The sequence below is a fragment of the Glarea lozoyensis genome, assembly GCF_000409485.1.
Source record: "Glarea lozoyensis ATCC 20868 chromosome Unknown GLAREA6, whole genome shotgun sequence".
Taxonomy (NCBI): domain Eukaryota; kingdom Fungi; phylum Ascomycota; class Leotiomycetes; order Helotiales; family Helotiaceae; genus Glarea; species Glarea lozoyensis.
In genome coordinates, this window is record NW_007361001.1 from 936,189 (window position 1) to 954,579 (window position 18,391).

Genomic DNA, 18,391 nt, shown 5'->3' on the forward strand with positions numbered 1-18,391 from the left:
ATATTTCCATATGTTAGGACAACTCCTCGGGGTTACATCTCTGTTATTACAAGCTGCCAGAACTCGGCGCGAAAATATTCGACAGGAGGCTTTCTGTATCACAGGATTCAAGTGGTCTGGAAGTGAAGCTCACATTTTTACTGCTTTTCGCCATATCTTTATTCTAAAGCTTTTCCTAGCTTTGAAGCGTTCACGTCTCGCAACCCTGGTAGCTTGATCTGCTTGGTGGCGTAATTCCCAGGCACCAAATGGAAGCAAATCTTCAGCCCAAGATTTGCTTGACATTCGTGACTTCAGCTGTTAATATGCCAAAGACGGGACATGGAATCTCGCGGGTGGCTGCCACCCGACTGTACCATCTAACCGTCTTGCCTTTGCGATCACGAAACTTTCTCCTCATACCTTCATGTTCAATTTTTTTATTTCAAGATGAGGTTGTTTTGGCTATACATTGGCCTCGGTCATCTCACCTCCATGGCCTACACTCAGTCATTGTATATAACAGATCTTCCTGCCTATGCAAGTCTAGTGCCATGTGCGGCGAGAGGGCTTTCCTATGCGGTCCAGTACATGACGGCCAGCAAGTGCCCTACAGACCCAGTCGCACTTCAGTCGTGTAAGTCCATGTCTTTCCTATCATTTACTACTCTCTAACTCAGAGCCACTGTGATGACTCTTTTACGAGCCTCTTTACCCTGGGGGTTGTCGGTGTTCTTGGAGAGCGTTGCTGATGTGGGAGTCTTGCTTCATAGGCGCTTGCACGAAGGACAGTAATTCGAATGCCGTTGGTGCCAGCATAGGAAGTGAAGTGCGAAGTATGTGCGAATCGACGGCCTCAGATGATGTTACATCAGCACAATCCGTCTTTGGTGTATATTGCAATCCTGGAGCACCGGCTCCAACTCCTGCCCCAAAGGCGAGCGGTGGTGTATCTCAATACATTACCGAGATAGCTCAATTTACAGATCTTGCGCCCTGCGCTCAGTCTGGCGTGGCATATGCCGTCCAATATCTCACCAATAGCTTGTGTCCGCAAGATGCTGGGGGACTACAGAGCTGTGCTTGCACAAAAAATCAAAATTCTTATGCGGCAAGCCAATCGATCAACAGCCAAGTTGGGTCTTACTGCGGAACCACACGTACGGCAGACAAAGCATCAGCTCAAGCAATGTTCGCAGGGTATTGTGGTCTGGGAAATGGAACAAGCGTTTTTCCTACGCCTACTTATCTTCCAGGGGCTGTCTCGTATTATATTACCGACCTGCCTCAATATTCTTCACTTGCAAGATGCGCACAGTCGGCAGTGTCTTACGAGATGTACACATATGCTTCCAAGCTCTGTCCCGCCGTGCCAAAAGCTCTAGTATCTTGTGTTTGTGTGCAGGATAACAATTCAAATGCTTATAATGCGGCTTTGTCGACCGAGGTTAAGTCTACATGCGGGTCGACGGCAGCTGCCGATATTTCAAGCGCTTTAGGTGTGTTTGAAGTGTACTGCAGTGCTGGAAAGGGACTTGTGACGCCACAGGGAGTAACTGCTTCTGGTAAGCAGATGTTTGAAGCTCTCTGGGCTGGGCTAACGTTAAGTAGCGACTCTACCAGCAGAGACCAGAACCGGTGCTACAGGTACGAGGGCAACAACAGGGCCTGGCGCAACCAATACCGGGTCAGCTGCAAATTCTGGCAATACGGCCTCAAATTCGGGTGCCACTGTGACGCGTATCCCTATTGGCCCTATCGTAGGGGGAGCCGTTGGGTTCATTGCATTAGCAGTCGCAGGCATTCTTACTTTATGCTGCTATCGTCGACGGCGCAGGAACCGAGTCCCAATCGTCGCCCCTATCCACCAAACCTCCGCTCCAGATACTTCAAACTTCGGCAAATTTGAGCTCGCCAACAATGAAAGTAGTGCTGCTTACACCAGCAACCCCGTCATGAGAAAACAAACTCCAATGTCGGTCCTCAATAGACCTGTGAGCCCAATAGAACGGAGCCCAGGACCACCGGCCTACACAACGCCTACCCCGAATTCTAGCGAGATGATGGCCCCGATGGGGCCCTATAGAGCTGAATTGCCACACGCCAGTCCTGCTCCAAGCAGCGCTCAAATGTCGAATCTTGGAGGAAGAAGTGACGTTCCGTTACAGGAATTACCGCCTTCTCAACAGTATCAACCATATGGGCAACCACAGCAGTATCAGCCGGTTCAACAGAACCCAAGTCCATTTGTGAGTCCTCATCCTAGCCCGGTACCTTTCCGCAACGAAGTACCCGGGAATGCTCCGTCTTCGAATATGCAGCCAAGCAGACAACCACCGGGATGCAGCCCTCCAGCTGGGATGAGTGGAAACAATGCAGGTCCATATGAAATGAGTGGGCAGAGGTGGTAGGGCAGGGCATAATATGCGAATATGATGGTAGTGTTGGTGCAGTACAGAGTTGAAAGTGGAATCTTGTAAAAATGTACAGATTGACGCCCACAAGGTTGTGGATGTATCATTAATGAACTGCATGTTTGCCTTTTAGATAGCATCAGAAGACCATGGAATGGAGTTTGGTGGAATTTTTTTAGCTAATTGACAAATATCTACATTGTTTGGACTGCAAACGGGGTTCGGGGCTTTGGTAAATCTCAGTGAGTCTTGTATACCGTATTTTAAGCACTTGGCTCGAGCTTTTCATTGAAAGAGTTCCCAACTCGCAGTTGGAGGATAGCTTTAAGAGCTAGAAGTCACTTTATCACGGCGTTTCGGTATGGATACAGGTAGGTTCTGGATTGCTCGTGTTTAGTTGTGTGTATGTCTATTAATTCGATGTGGTGTTAGGGTGGTTCAATCACAAACGAGCAAATGGCTACTTTATAACAAAGACATTGTTTTATTTAAACTTTCTAAATCCCAACAAAATGAATGACCAAGGAAAGGAGAATCCTTTTGTTCAGATATGGAGATCAAGGAAACGATATAAAGAACGGAGCATATATCACTTACCTCATACTTACCTCACTCTCACCTACCTCTAAAAGAAATTCCCCTCCCCCCTCTTCCATCCCGCCTCATTCAACTGCCTCTTCAAGACCTCCTTCCTCCGCTCCTCAGCCGCTCTCTCCTGTCTTCGTCTCAGCCTCGTCTCCTCCTCCATCGCAGCCCTCTGTCTCCCGATCTCCGCATGCGTACAGTCCGGACATATCTCTCGCGGGTAAATCACCTCGGCGTGGAACTTCTTACATGGCTGCAGGGTCTCGTGCTTGTGTGCCAACATGCAAGCGCGACAGCCGCGTAGGTTCTCGAGTTTGTGGGTGCAGGGGAAGATGATGGTTAGTTCTGCGCAAGGGGACTCGCGGATGCGGCGGAGGGTTTGGTAGGTTTGGAGGGTGTTTTGCCAGGTCCCTGGGGCGTAGACTGGGGATGCTGTGCGTGACATGATTGATTTGATTTTTTGGATTGTTTTTTGGGCTAGTTTGTGCATTGGTTGTGTTTGTTGGGGGGTGTTGGGTTGGAGGAGGGGGGATTTTTATGCTGAGGGGACAATGGAGAAGGAAGTTGAAAGACATTGGGACTTTACTGTTCTCTTCTTTGTTGGGGTGTTTGGAACAAAGATAATTGACAATGAGCTTGTGCTTCTTTGGGGTGGAATAATGGTTCTTTCTCCCCCTTTCTTTGCTCGCTAAAGCTTCAGATCACAAAGACTGTTTGATTCATGATCATTGGTTGTTAAAAGATAATCTTGGGTGGAGTTCTAATGCAGCTGTTACCGTAACATGCTAGTCCACTATCGTTCTATCGTTCTGAAGCACGCCAAAGAACTGAATGCTGACCTTTGCTTTCCACTTCGATTTGTATCGTCCGGCCCGATCCGGAACCCGAGTTCCGCGCTGGGGAAGAACGATGTCAGTGACAGCTACGTGGGACTCGTTGCTTATTACTCAAAAAATATATCTGAGAGAAATGCGTGTCCGTCGCCACATAGTATAATGCTCAAGAACTGCATTTCTCAACTAATGTCTGGTTAGCATGCAAAACGATGGAAGATGGAGGTCCATACGAATTTGTGGGTCTAGGACGAATCAAATGTCAGTTCCCCCACGATTGACCAAACGTCAGACAAATTGATGTAGCTCTTCGTTCACTCAACATCAGCGACACGGTATAAACAGCATCTCATTTCCCTTCTGCTATCAACTACTAGCGTTACTATCTAGTCAGCTCCCCGTTAAACTAAAGTATCTCTCTGGTGGAGAGTGTCAACCAGTCTCGAGCAGAATGGCACCAATCTATAAGTTCGCAGTTATTCAACTCTACCCAAAGGTCTGTATATTTCATTTTCAGACATAATCAAAATGTGTGTCCACTTCTCAATGGGTTTAGGTTATATATATAGCCGACTCCTCGATTTCTTTGACGAAGCATCTGCAGCTTGAGCTTGACGGAAATTCACAACAAAAATGAAAATTCACAGCTATGGCCACTAAATTTCTCGCTTGCATACTTCGTTGCTCTGGTTCAAGTACTATATACTGACTTTTCACGTATAGCCATTGGCTGCAGAAGCAAACCATGAAAAAGCTGTCAGTTTTATTCGAGAGGCTGCATCACAGTCATGCACACTCGCTGTATTGCCAGAATACCATCTTACAAATTGGCTGCCTGATGACCCTAAGTTTGGTAAGTGTAGTGACTCGCTCCAACTAGTTTGGGAAAATAAAGTCACTTAGATGGATTGTCTCACTAACATCAAACAGCATCCGTCTGCGCTCAATCGCAAAAGTATCTCGATGCATATGTCGCCCTTGCTAAAGAATTGAATATCAATATTGTTCCTGGCACAATTGTCGAGAAACATGATGATGAACTACATAATGTAGCATACTTCATATCGAATACTGGAGAGATCCTTGGTCGATATCAAAAGAAAAATCTCTGGCATCCGGAAAGACCGCATCTCACATCATCTCTTCACGAACCCCATGTAGCATTCGACAGTCCCATCGGCAAAGTTGGCATGCTAATCTGTTGGGATTTGGCATTTCCAGAAGCCTTTCGCGAGCTCATCGTGGGAGGTGCAAAGACAATCATTATTCCAACTTTCTGGAATCTCTCGGATTGTAATGAGGCTGGATTGCGTCATAACCCTCAAGCGGAGGCTTTATTCCTCGAGAGCACTCTTGTCAGTCGATGTTTTGAGAATACATGTATGGTTGTGTTTGCGAACGCTGGGGGGCCGCAGGGTAAAGTCACCAAAGGGACTTATGCGGGTTTAAGTCAGGTTGCTGTTCCGTTCAAAGGTGCTTTGGGTAAGATGGGTGCCGAGGAGGGTATGAGTGTTGTGGAAGTCGATATGGAGATATTGGAGCAGGCGGAAGATAACTATAAAGTCCGGGCTGATATGCAGAAAGAGAGTTGGCACTATGAGTACACGATCCGACGTGATGCGGGGGATGAGAAGAGCAGATTGTAATTCTAGGTCTCTAATTAATGTGTTTGATTTTTTTGGAAATATATCGGGAGATAAGTCTAGCGCCGTGAAGATGGAAAACAAACATACTTCCTAAGCAAAATTTTGTAATTGGTTTGATTACTTTGAAATAGGTAAATGGCAGGTGGTTGAGGTACCTATATGTTCAATAAAATGCTCGACGATAAACATATTCAACAATTCCACAGATTTTACATGACTTAAAGGTTCACCTATTCAACGTCTCGCAACCTTTTACCAGTGCAAAAATCGCAACTCGCATCTCGCAAATTGATGAGACAATAGATCGCAAATCCACCTGGGCAACGACCCGGCCGTGACCAGCCGAAGATAAGCGAGCCTTGGGAAATGCTTGACCAAGCCACTTCGACTTCCCTCCTGATCTCACCTCCATTCGAAACACCATCCCGTTACAATCAACAACTTTACGACCTGATGAGTAAATTCGATGGTTTAACTTTGCTCCTATGATTGAATCATCCGATAATTATCACCAACTTGCGCGATCTGGTCAATTCTCCGCTTTCAATCGATTCTGCAGCGGCATCAGTGCGCTCGAGGCTCCAAAAAGTCGTGCGATTGGTTCTAAGGGGTCGTATCAGGATGGCATCAATGACACTCTTCGAGTTTCAAGCCGATTTCATGCCAAGCCATCCGATCTTCGAAACCGAAAATCCCCAAGATTTGGGGCCTCACTTGCGGTGAAATACTGGGGAGATGGGATGTTCACGGACGTGGCCGTTTCATTGCTGCTGATTCCTATTTTCGACCGGAGCTGAGTCGGTCATCTCTGCTTTTCGTCTTTCATCCTTCTGTAGAAGTCGTCTCTTCCATCTTCCTTCTGCAGGACAGCCAAGGACTGCCATACTTTCATATCTCTTACATTTTCGTTTTCATTCTATCGTGAGCACTTCGTTCTCGATTAGCACCTTTGACAGGTTTTATTAATTATTTGTTCATTCTCTTCATACTTTGCGACCCTTCCATTCATTCCGATCGCGCCCTAGACGGTGTCATCGCTGGTTGACATTTTTTCGATTCTTTTACCCCAGTATACCTTTTTCAGACTATTATAATGCGCTTTACGACTTTATCATGGCTTCTTCCTTTAGCACAGACAGCCATGGCTCTGGATGTCGATCCAAAATCGTCAGGTATACATCCAACGACGTTCCTCGTCTGATGCGACAGCTGACGAATAACAGACTCGATAAAGAAAGCAGCGAGCACTGTTGCTTTCGACCTCATGTCATATTATACAGGAAACAAAACCGTACGTCTTCCACTAATTTGTTACGCGCATCGCTAAATATCTCAAGGGAGGCATACCGGGCATATTACCTGATCCTTTCTTTTGGTGGGAAGGTGGTGGAATGTTTATGACACTGATCGATTACTGGCGATATACTGGAGACTCATCATACAACGATGTCACATCGCAGGCTTTACAATTCCAAGTTGGCGACCAAAGCGATTATATGCCAGTTAACCAAACTAAAAACGAAGGAAACGATGACCAAGGGTTTTGGGCAATGGCAGCAATGTTAGCAGCAGAGACGAACTTCCCAAATCCACCACCAGACAAGCCACAGTGGCTCGCTTTAGCGCAAGCAGTCTTCAATGAGTTTGCTTCAAGATGGGACACTGAGCATTGTGGGGGCGGGTTGAGATGGCAAATATTTCCATTTAACAATGGGTTTAATTATAAGAATAGCATCGCAAATGGTGCATTCTTCAACCTCGGTGCTAGGTTAGCTCGCTACACTGGCAACGATACTTATGCTCAATGGGCCGAGAAGATCTGGGATTGGGAGGAGAACTTAAAGTTAATCGACGTTGACTACAACATTTTTGATGGTGCTACGATTGAGCAGAATTGTACGGTTCTTACGAAATTTCAATGGACCTATAACGCTGGTATTTATTTGCACGGTGCTGCAAATATGTTCAGCTACGTACGTATGTTCCATCTGGGTTAAGTATTTATACTAATGAGTCGTACAGTCAAAAGAATCAGCCGTCTGGCGGGAACGCACCGGAGGAATTCTCAACAGGACCACCGAGATATTTTTCAACAATACAATTATGGAGGAGTCAGCTTGTGAGCAACCAGGAACATGCAACACCGATCAACTGTCATTTAAAGCCTACTTGAGCTCATGGCTAGCGGGAACTTCGATCCTCGCCCCATTCACTCTCCCTACCATCGCTCCCCTTCTCGCTTCTTCAGCCATCGCCGCCGGTCAACAATGTAACGGGGGATCAACCAGCAAATGCGGATTCAGATGGACAGAAAGAACACGAAATGACGGAAATTTCGGTATCGGCCAAAGTATGAGCGCGCTAGGCGTTATCCAAAGCGCCATGGTTTCAGTTCCTCGAAAAGCAGTCACTACACCACAACAGCCGGGCCAGTCGGGGACACCTACAAGCGCAAACCAACCGGGCGGTACAGGCGAAGTCACTGTCACGGATCCATCCAACCCTAATGCTCCTGGCGAAGAGATTCCAGCGTCTTTCATTCCGGTCACGAATTCTACGGGTGGAACGAGTGTTGGAAACCCAAATGCGGGGCTTTCTGCTAGTCAGCAGGGTGATATGATGACGAAAGTTATTATGACCTCGACAAAGGATACGGTTGCGGCCAGCTTTTTGACGGTTGCTATGATTGGGGGTGTTATTGGTGGGACTTTCGTTATGGTTTTTGAGAGCTGAAGTGTTTATTTCTAAAGAGGTGAAATTATTTGCTGGTGATAGTGCATATATTCAAGGTGACATAAGGAAGTCTGAGAGGTATTCAGGCTGGCACTTTGCGAGCATTTCTAGACTTGAGACTGGGATCTCAACATATACTTCATTATGTATATGAATTGTACATTTTCTTCATGGGTCAGGGCCCTTTGTATATATTCCTCACCTCGAGTATATGTTTTAGTAATTTTACGTCTTACGGTGACTTATCTAACCTACAAATCTCACTACTATTTTTTCTATGTTGGCGAGACAATAGACGCTGTATTCCCGGTCAGTTGAGGGGTTTCAACGGTTGTGTAGGGTTTCTCACTGAGGTGTAGAATAGAGCTTGTAGGATTCTCTAAGTAAGCTAGAAGGTAGATGTTGTACGAGACCTGTGTGTAATGTAGCGACGGTGCCAAGCCATACAGAAAGAATACATGTTTTCATGATATTGGATATCCTCATCTAGACTTGCCCAATGTTCCAATGTACCTATTACTACGATGGGTGCAGTTGAGATTACGCCATTTAATACGGCTCAACTACGTCGAATCTCGTACTCACCTCAGACTACATCATTAATCGCATTAACACGTTCAGATTACCTTCTCAATAAAAATGGAGTGAATTGAGGGAGAAGGGACAATGTGTCGAAAAGTACGGGTTCCACTCCCAAGGAAGAAATTAGAGCTTCTTGGTGTGTGGATTTCGAAAGTGTAGCGAATTGAAAATGCGGGTTATGAGATGGAGAGATGTACACTTTAGGTGAAGAAAGCATGAGGGGAAGATCAAGGCGTGCTGGAGTTTGAGAGTTGAATCACGTATTGAAGAATGTAACGAAGTGTAAATTATTAATCGACTACGAAGAAGAGGTGCTAGAGCACGCATTTTTAACGTAATATGTCAATATCGGAGATATAAACTTTACGGATATCGATGGGACGAGAAATTGGAAACCTTTTTTTTGTGGGACATAGATGTGTATAGCTGGGATGAAAAGAATATGAAAGTAAAATAAAATAAACTTGTTCCAGCTTGGAGATTGTTTCTGGGATACTTGGATTAGGTTCGAGGGGAGTTTTTTGATGTGATTTGTACGTATATGAACTGAGTCAATTAGACGTCAGGAGATGGGTGACTGAAGCAAAATGACGTGAGAAAATGTGTTGAGGTAAGTGGGTAGGATGATTTGATAGATTTAGTTGCTATATTGAATTTAGTGAGGTGAGAGGCTTAAATGGAATGAGTTGGTTTAGTGGATTAAGTAGCCATGATGAATTGACTTCAGCTAGTACAATTATTTGAGTGCGTATCTTAAACTGAGCGAGCATTATGGCTTAAGAGAGTATCCAAAACTTGGGGTGTACAATAATTTAAGGGTTTATATGATGTGAGTGGAGATGATGAGTATGATGATGATTAACTGGGTTACCGTTAGGTAAGTATTCGCATTCAATTCCACTCCAATTCAACTTCAACCAGATATGCCAACTGATATGATATGTACACTGAGCAATCTTCCTATCCCGCCATACTCCTTGATAGGCTTCACTACTTGTACATCTGTGTCAGCGTCTGCATGCGTACACGCCAGAGTTACAATATGTTTTCCTCCTGAGCCCGAAATTCGTTTTCAGCGTCCTCTATTACAATCGTGAAGACTCGCTGTTTCATAGGTTCTAAACGATGAAGACATACCCCTCGGTGGGGGGATACAATTCTCATGCTCTGTTTGAAATGATACTTATATTTGACAATTTCACAGACCTTTTCATTAGGGAACAGATGCCTTGGAGGAGATGGATCCTAGCCTATCCTGACAATGTCAGAGTGGTTCAATGTTGGATTAAAGGAATTCTTGATAGAAGAAATGCCATGTGGGAATTGAAGTAGAGTTCTAGATGTATATAGTGCATATATATAGTGCAAACATAGCTTAGCGGGACAGTATGTTGAGTGAGCTGTATTTGCTGGTTAGATTCACATCTTGTGTCTTTTCTCTGACTTAATTGCACGAAATTCCCAGACGAGTCACATACTTTGAGGATTCGAGCAGTGTAGCTGATTTTGATGGACAGCAAGTGCTTGCTTTTTGAAAGGCGATCGAATCTAGAGTTCGACAGTTAGATTGAGTTGTTACACAAGACTTGAAAATATATTGACCTAGCTTATTACATGGTACCACAGGGTTTCTCAACAATGTCAATTCTTCCTATGCTCTCCTTGGCTTCCGGATCTCCCTCCCGAATAATCAAACCCTTTCCAATTACCATCCAATCACACCTCAAACCCATTTAGCCATAACTCGACCAACACTCTCCTCTTCCAGAACCCAAAAACCATCACCCAACTTCACATCGACATTTCCAAATTCCCATCCTCTAATCACAACCCCACCCCCTGTCCCATTTATCCGGACCTCGCATCCCAAATTCCAACATCCCCCCCCCCCCACTTCTCCCAACCCACTTCACCCAAAACCCACGAGGATGCTCGGCTGTGCCACAAATCCAATCAACCTTAACTGTCCCCCCTGGTCCCAAGCTCTTCCCAAAACCATGGTCAAAGCCGAAATATCGAAAAAAAATTCGCCGCGTATGCAAAAAGGGCGTATCGCGATTGTGCGGTGCTAGATCTGCCGGGTCGTAGATGGTGTTGGCGGGATGTGGTTGGGTGGGAAAGGTTCCGAGGGTTTGATGAGGAGGGAGATGGATGACGTTGTGATAAGAATTAGTTAGATAAGGTGCTTACGAAGCTCAGAAATTGAAGATGCGTTTGTGAAAAATTGTCAATATTTCATGTGGTTGTATGTGCTGTACCTCGCAAGTACCCCGACGTTCGAATTTTGGCATTCGAAGCGCAGGGGACAATTCCCAACGTTTGATAGGCGCTCAAAGAATGATTTACATGATTGATTGGATGTAAAGGACTATAAACATTCCGTTGTGAGACAAAAGTGCGGTCAAGGTACGTGTGTGACATAGGGTGACTTCAGCTCGCTTATTTGCGCCATGATATTCAATAGAGTGAGTTCGAATGTACGCAGACCCAGTATTAGGATTATCAGTGCTTTCTGGGCGACGGCCATCTTTGGAAATAGATGCCCGACGCAGAGTTACAGAATGCGAGTGGTTTGCGCTGTGCGTACAAGCGGCTGGGAGATAATGAAAGGAGCGCTGAACGACGACGGAAACTCAAGAAGTGGGTTTTAGAAATGGCATGGTATCGAAGAAACATTGGCTTGTAGCCGTAATCCCTAGCAGAACCGCCAGCTCAATTAACGCTGAGGTATGATTACCAAAACCAACTCGACTAGGATTATTGACCGCCGTAGCTCTCGAACTTGGAATGGACAGCAGGACGGATGTGCTGTCTTCCGTTGAGCTTGGAAATTGGAACAAACGGCACTGAAATCCGGTCAACCAAGTGTTGGGAGATTATGGGTAGGAGCATGTCGACGACATCAAAATGTACAAGGTTTGACGGCAGCGTTTGATGGCCAAATAATGGACAGTAAGACCGAACTGAACAAGCAGTAACAGGAGCAATGGTGCATTTACTTGCAGAACGAATGCAATGATATGGCTAGGAGAATAAACAACCAAACATCATAAGAGTATCTCCTTTAAATCAAGAATAGTCAAAAGCATGTTAAATGGATAGGGAAAAGCAAGGCGAGAAACGACTACCCAACACACTTGTGCAAGGTCAGCGCTAAACAACTCAGAGCTCTTGGTTCACCAAATTGCAGGATAGACAGGAGATAACACCATAACACGTCGAAAACTTGAAGAAAGTTCCAACGATACGAACATGCAGGCTTCAACTGGCGTCTCGAAGATGCAGTCATGAAATGACATTCGCAGACCTTGACTTTCGCCACCTTGTAAAGGTATAACATGGCATTCTCACTCCGATGAGCAAATGCAACAACCGCATCTCGCAGAACCTGAAACGGGGAACCTCGTATTAACATACACAAGAAGAAAACAAGATTCTAGAACCGGCACCGGAAAGCCCTATCGTGGGTTTCCGGAAATCATTTAGATTGCTGCGGGCATGTCGATCTCTCGTATGTATGTTCGAGCTTGGATGACCCGAAGCTTGCTCTGGGGATTTTTTTTCTTGTTGAAAGTTGGTAAGAGGAGAGATAAGGTTTGATTGGGAGAGACTAGGATTGTGGTCGTTTGCACTAGTTGGGTTATGCAGAATGGACTAGCTAATGCATGGACACGAGAGGGACAGCTCTACGAATAGAAACACGGGCGGAAACTTTAATAAGATTTGGGACGTCGACGACGAAAACATGGCAGAGACGTGTTGGAAATGAAAGATGATATGGAAGAAGATTCCGATAGGTTTGGAGGTTCGGTGACACTCCAAGATGAAGTTGAACCATGCCCTTGGAAGCGGGCCGGTACGAGGATGAAGTGGAACTTGTCCTCCGACGTAAGGCAATATATTATTCTGATATACTTCCGTATAGTATCAGGCTCCGTGCATGGTACCAAACAAATCGGATGTTTGGTCGCAGCCCTACAAGTATTACTTCGATATATGAAATACCCCCACGCCGTGAGGCTCACAACATGGCGACCGGCATCTGTTTTCGCGGTGTGACCAGATACTAGAGAAGCACGATAACCTCGTGGCAAATATATTGCAGGTGCTTGGTAGAGATTTAGCTACAACTGCATACTGTACTGAACCTGGAATTATGTACCGCAAGTTGTCATGATGTAAAGTGTAAATTCCGGTAGCTGAAGTTGGCCGATGAAAACTTGCGAGCAAACAACATTCTGGAGACTAATCATCTCCCGGTACAAGTGTATCAGCTTATCATAACATAAGCAGATAAGAATGTTAGCAGAGGGCGAAGAGACCTCTCTAGCTCACCTTCAGAAATTGCATCCAAGTTGTTCACCCGCGTCCACGAGTAGCGCTCAGCTACCACCAAACCAAACTCGAGTCATCTCCTGGCATACTACCTCATCAGACTTACCTCGACGCACGGCAGGCCCGATATCTCGATATCTCCAGGCTTGCAGACTCTGCAGCAAAGCGTCAACAAGCTTCTCGCCTTGAGGCTCGCGCTTGAGCGTCGACGGCGACCAGAGCGAGACGCTAGGCAGGTGTTTTGATACTTGTTTTCAGGTGCCGTGCTCTGTACCCATCTCCTAGCTGCTTCTGCTAAGACTGCCGATCTGGAAGATTAATTTTCTGAGCCGGAAGATAAAATTGATGAGGTACCAGATATCGGGAACCATGGATTTGCTGCCAAGTTCCCACGCTTTCGTCGTTCGCTATCTCTCGTTTTCGTTGGGCTAGGTCGGTTGGTCATCGATGGACGAGGCTTGCTTTGGAGGTCCAGCCTTGGGACAAGCTGACCGTCTTCGCAATGTTGGTATCAGAGCCACGAGTGACACACAAGATCCAGATGACGCGGGCCAGGGTCCATGCTTAGGGCTCGCTTTTCATTTCACATAGTGGAATTGCGAAAAAGGCCGGGCCCAAGCATGATAAATTTAAATAGCACGTTTGCTAACTTGTCTGCAAGGTTTAGATTTTTTGAATCTGGGTGCAGTGATATGTCTAACAGGGCCCCTTTCGGTCTAGTGTGGTCTCGACCCGGGGCTGAGAAATTGCCGAGCAATTTAGAATGCCCCCTTTGCCCCTGCGCAGCTCTTTTGACACAGACGAAGGAGGCGGACGTTGATAACCCCTTTAGTGCTAGCACCTACATTGGCACTCCGGATATCCAAATGAGATTTCAACGGCGACAGGGCCAAGGATGTTCGTGCCAGGGGTAAAGGGCGCCCCTGATGCAGATGTCCTGCAGAAACCAACTCGCTTGCAGCGCGTTTGCAGTTGTTTTGCTCCACATCGTATTCAACTCAACAGGCATTTATACCAAGCTCCGATTGTCGACGTCAACTTGGTGGAGAAATATGAATTGGACGCCGCACCCACGCCTCGGCACGCTTATCGATCGAGGGCAACGGGGATGATTTGCTTCTGTCCAGAGTAGACCAACCAGCAGAGAAGCGCCTGTGGAAGATGGTGTGTTGAATCGGTCAGTCTGCATAGGCGTGTTGCACAAAACATGCAGTCGAAATCAATACTCCAGCGTGTACTCCCTTTGAACACAGCCGGCGTCAGGTTCCATTATTGCCTCCATTTACGTCCGGCTGATGCTCAAGAAGGAAGATGGGCTGGGAAGGTGCTGGCTGGAGAAGGGACAGAGTGTGAAATGGAGGCCCTTGGGAGTGCTGCTGCACTGAAGATAGGGGACTGCTCTCGCTTGGCTCTTTGGTGCATCCTGGTACATTCTGTATTGTGAACATGATTTACCCTGAAAACTGGGTGTGATGGGCAGCGAGTATTTGTTTTCCGGGTCACAATATACTGGTAGATGACCGACTCGTAGGCACCGGTGGGAGGGTAAATTGCTGAACAGAGAGGTGGCTCTATGAAGGGTGGTTCTATGGATGAGAACCGGCACAACACTATCGCCCAGAGACTGCGACTGTCAACGCCCAAAAACTTCCGGTGTCCAGTGCTGCCAGTTTTTAGGCTCTCCACGCTTGCTCCGAGAACCAGTTTTGAACCTCTGACGGCCGCTACAGTAGAGAAAACTAGACGTTCGCTAGACGTAGCGGTGGCTGGTGTGGAAAGTTCCTGGTTTCGGCGTTAACTATCGGACACTATTCAGCGACCTAATCGCAGCGTACCCATTTTCCCTGACTGATCAATAAATAATTCCGTGTTAGTTCCCATAGTTGACGCCGCCAGTCAATCTTTTCTCCGTTCTGTCGCTCCGTTTCCCTCGAAACGCTGAAAAGGGTATCCACGCATAGTTACCAAAGTACGCGCTTGACAAACCTTTCCTCCCTCGGCCACGCTACTGCCACGAATTATTGAACGCTCGCAGGTCCTTTGCAGACCTGAATCTGTGATCGGCGGGCCGTGTTGCTCTCTTCTGGCGATATCCTAGCAGTCTATCGCCACCCTAGTCCGAACGCAGGGAATGATAATATACCTTGTTGGACGTGCTCGAAACCATCCAACGCACAATCACCATCCTCTCTTTCGTCCTCAACCTCGACTCACCAGTTTTTCGAGTCGACGACAAACACTCGTTCCTCCTCGATCCAATCCATCTTTTGCGACAAGTTGACTCTTGGTCGCTTTACATCGCCTGCTTCAATTACTTTTAATATATAATATACTACCCGTGGGTGCGCTCACAATGGAGAATCAAGCAACATACAGAGGTGGAAATGGAGGGGTTTCCACCACCGCAACAACCCCAATGCGACCTGGAACACCAGAAAGCAGAAACAACCCATTTGGTAACGGAGACGGAATCTCTCCTGCACCAACCAATCCGTTCGCATCTCCCTTCAATTCCAGACCAGCATCTTCATTTGGATCGTCTTCAGCAGTTCGCGCGCTTCCATCGAGATATTTCCACTCACGAAGAGTCCGAAAGGGTGAGGTCGAGCAGCCATGGAGAGAGAAGAAAGATCCAAAGGAAAAATGGGTGACCATCATCCCTCTTCTCGGTTTGGCTGCTGGGTTCGCGATTGCTGGTTTCTTGATCTATGATGGTCTATCATCTGTTGTGCACCACAAGTACTGCTCTGTGTTGGACGACAACTTCGGATCTGGCCTCCAATCGACCATCTGGACGAAAGAAGCCGAGGTTGGCGGATTTGGGTAAGCGCAGGCCCGACCCGTCGATGATATGTATGCTAACACAACCTAGTAACGGACAATTCGAACAAACTACTTTGGACGACGAGAACGTGTTTGTCAAGGACGGAAAGCTTATCATCAAGCCAACGCTTCAGGACGCTACCCTGATTGAGACCAACAATGTCATCAATTTGACCGCCGACGGAACCTGCTCTTCAGACGTGCTCAAGAACTGCGTTACACAAACCAATTTGACTTCCGGTACCATTATTCAGCCGGTAAAATCAGGTCGCATCAGCACCAAGAATGGGCCAACCATTAAATACGGTCGCGTTGAGGTGACTGCCAAGATGCCGGCCGGAGACTGGCTCTGGCCCGCAATCTGGATGTTGCCGGTAAATGAGACCTACGGACCATGGCCATTATCTGGAGAGATCGATATCGTGGAGGGTCGTGGAAATAACCATACTTACGCACAAGGTGGAGATAACATTGTTTCTTCGGCACTTCACTGGGGTCCTGACTCAGCGAACGACGCCTGGTGGCGAACCAACGTCAAGAGATCAGCTCTGCACACAACCTATGCCAAGACGTCGCACACATTTGGTCTGGAATGGTCTCAAAAATACCTCTTCACCTACATCGACTCCAACCTTCTCCAAGTCCTATATACCAACTTCGACGAGCCCCTCTGGAAGCGCGGAAACTTCCCAGAAGCCACCTCCAACGGAACCCGTCTCAACGACCCATGGACCCAAACTGGCCGTGACCAAACTCCATTCGATCAGGAATTCTACCTCATCCTCAACGTCGCCGTTGGTGGTACCAACGGTTGGTTCGAGGATGGCAAGAGCGGAAAGCCATGGGTTGATCAATCACCACGCGCCAAGAACGATTTCTGGAACGCGCGCAACCAATGGTATCCAACCTGGCAAGAGGACGGAGCTGGTCAGATGGAAGTCACCAGCGTGAAGATGTGGCAACAATGCGATGGCAACGAAGACAAAGCCTAATCGCATATAAACTGCATATTTGTTTTCACAAGAGTTCTCCAAGATAATGAGTTGCAGGGAGAGAAAAGCTTGGAACCTCGTGTGGTCACATAAGGGTATTTGATCTGGGATATGATATATAATTGGCGTTGGAACATGAGGAGGGAAATTTATAGAATCGGAAAGGGAAATTTGGGATTGTTTAGCTGTAGACTACCGTCGCTTTTGTTGTGATGAGTACATCATCACAAATTTTTCTTTTTATCTATTTTCGTCGTCAAGAGCGACGACCAGAACACGAATTTTAATGCATGATTCAAATTTATCGTGTTGCCTTCCCTTACTCTATATTCAATTAAATTGTGACGTTTGAAAACAATTGACTTGTCGTCTCCCAGCTACCGAGAGACACTGTCTCAACCCCTCCCCTCCCTTACTTCGTCATCTACGTCAGGCGTTTTTACGCCTCCAAACATGCTTGCTTCTATTTGTCTCAGGGTTTCGGCTCGCGTGGCTGGAACCACGATAATCGAGTTGGAGTTATTCGATACATCACAATGTACCTAGATGAAATAAAATCAAGGACGTAAAAAGCAAAGAGGAAAATTTCATAGAGATAGCCCCCAAAACAATGTCCGCAGACGAGTTAGGACTTTTTATATCGACAAGCATCGATACGTCCCGTGGCGCACTGCACGATCTCGGGATTTTAGGTACGCCTATCTCGCACCGTCCAGCCTTGTTTGGATGTTGTCGTCGTCACGTCACTCCCAACAATTTCATTTACATCGACGATTGTTTCATTTCACATGTGAACTCATGAATTATAATATGTGTTAAAAGAACCGTACGGATTTCTCCGTATGAAAAGGGAAGGGGAAGGCGTAGGAGATTGGTCAGCGTGCGTGCGTGTGTGACTGATACACGACCGGCAGCTGCTGCGAGCTGGATGGATGTGGTGGGCGAATGTGGTGGCACTGGCACGATATACGATTGTTACACGACGTCTGGGCGGAGTGCGGAATTTGATATTTGAGGAACCGTACGATGCTTTTTCGGGGTGCGTTTACAGTTAATATTGGGTGGTTGGTGGAAGTTGGTGGTGGTGGGGAGAGATGAAGTGCTATGGAGGAGAGGGTTTTATGATGGTTATTGATGTTATCTGAATTGTATGATATCTATCTGAGAAGACATCGATGTACCTAAGTACCTCAACCCGTGTGTATTTCCACCACGTGCTCCATCCCCAAGCGAGAAGCACGACGCATTCCATATTTGGAAACATCAACATCCCAACTCGCCCTTTCAATACGATGAAGTGACACCGCTTCCTCTGCTGTACCGCGTGCGGTGGTGTGGAAGCAACGAGTTGGAGCTGCTGTAATAGGTTACGCTTTGAGGTTACATACAGGCTGCATGAAGGGTCCATCGGACGCCTTTTTTTTTTTCAAAGAATTGGTGACACAGAACGCAGAATCGGGGGCAATTCA

General features: G+C 46.6%; 5 protein-coding genes across 5 annotated transcripts; 4 read left to right on the forward strand and 1 right to left on the reverse strand.

The window, feature by feature from the left end:
* Window positions 1–429: 429 nt before the first annotated feature.
* GLAREA_02619 (uncharacterized protein) lies at window positions 430–2,390 on the forward strand (the record flags this gene model as incomplete). The annotated part of the gene is made up of 3 exons (XM_008087705.1): window positions 430–616; window positions 753–1,544; window positions 1,591–2,390. 3 exons carry the CDS (start codon window positions 430–432, stop codon window positions 2,388–2,390), a joined length of 1,779 nt encoding a protein of 592 aa, XP_008085896.1.
* A 628-nt stretch (window positions 2,391–3,018) lies between these two features.
* Window positions 3,019–3,423, reverse strand: GLAREA_02620 (uncharacterized protein; the record flags this gene model as incomplete). Its single annotated transcript, XM_008087706.1, has 1 exon — window positions 3,019–3,423. The coding sequence occupies one exon, from the start codon at window positions 3,421–3,423 to the stop codon at window positions 3,019–3,021; it is 405 nt and encodes a 134-aa protein (XP_008085897.1).
* Window positions 3,424–4,262: 839 nt separating this feature from the next.
* GLAREA_02621 (Carbon-nitrogen hydrolase) lies at window positions 4,263–5,457 on the forward strand (the record flags this gene model as incomplete). Its single annotated transcript, XM_008087707.1, has 3 exons — window positions 4,263–4,307; window positions 4,535–4,664; window positions 4,742–5,457. The coding sequence occupies 3 exons, from the start codon at window positions 4,263–4,265 to the stop codon at window positions 5,455–5,457; spliced, it is 891 nt and encodes a 296-aa protein (XP_008085898.1).
* A 1,141-nt stretch (window positions 5,458–6,598) lies between these two features.
* On the forward strand, window positions 6,599–8,190 carry GLAREA_02622 (Six-hairpin glycosidase; the record flags this gene model as incomplete). The annotated part of the gene is made up of 4 exons (XM_008087708.1): window positions 6,599–6,629; window positions 6,681–6,748; window positions 6,795–7,430; window positions 7,480–8,190. The coding sequence occupies 4 exons, from the start codon at window positions 6,599–6,601 to the stop codon at window positions 8,188–8,190; spliced, it is 1,446 nt and encodes a 481-aa protein (XP_008085899.1).
* Window positions 8,191–15,460: 7,270 nt separating this feature from the next.
* GLAREA_02623 (Concanavalin A-like lectins/glucanase) lies at window positions 15,461–16,922 on the forward strand (the record flags this gene model as incomplete). The annotated part of the gene is made up of 2 exons (XM_008087709.1): window positions 15,461–15,930; window positions 15,980–16,922. 2 exons carry the CDS (start codon window positions 15,461–15,463, stop codon window positions 16,920–16,922), a joined length of 1,413 nt encoding a protein of 470 aa, XP_008085900.1.
* Between the last annotated feature and the right edge of the window lie 1,469 nt (window positions 16,923–18,391).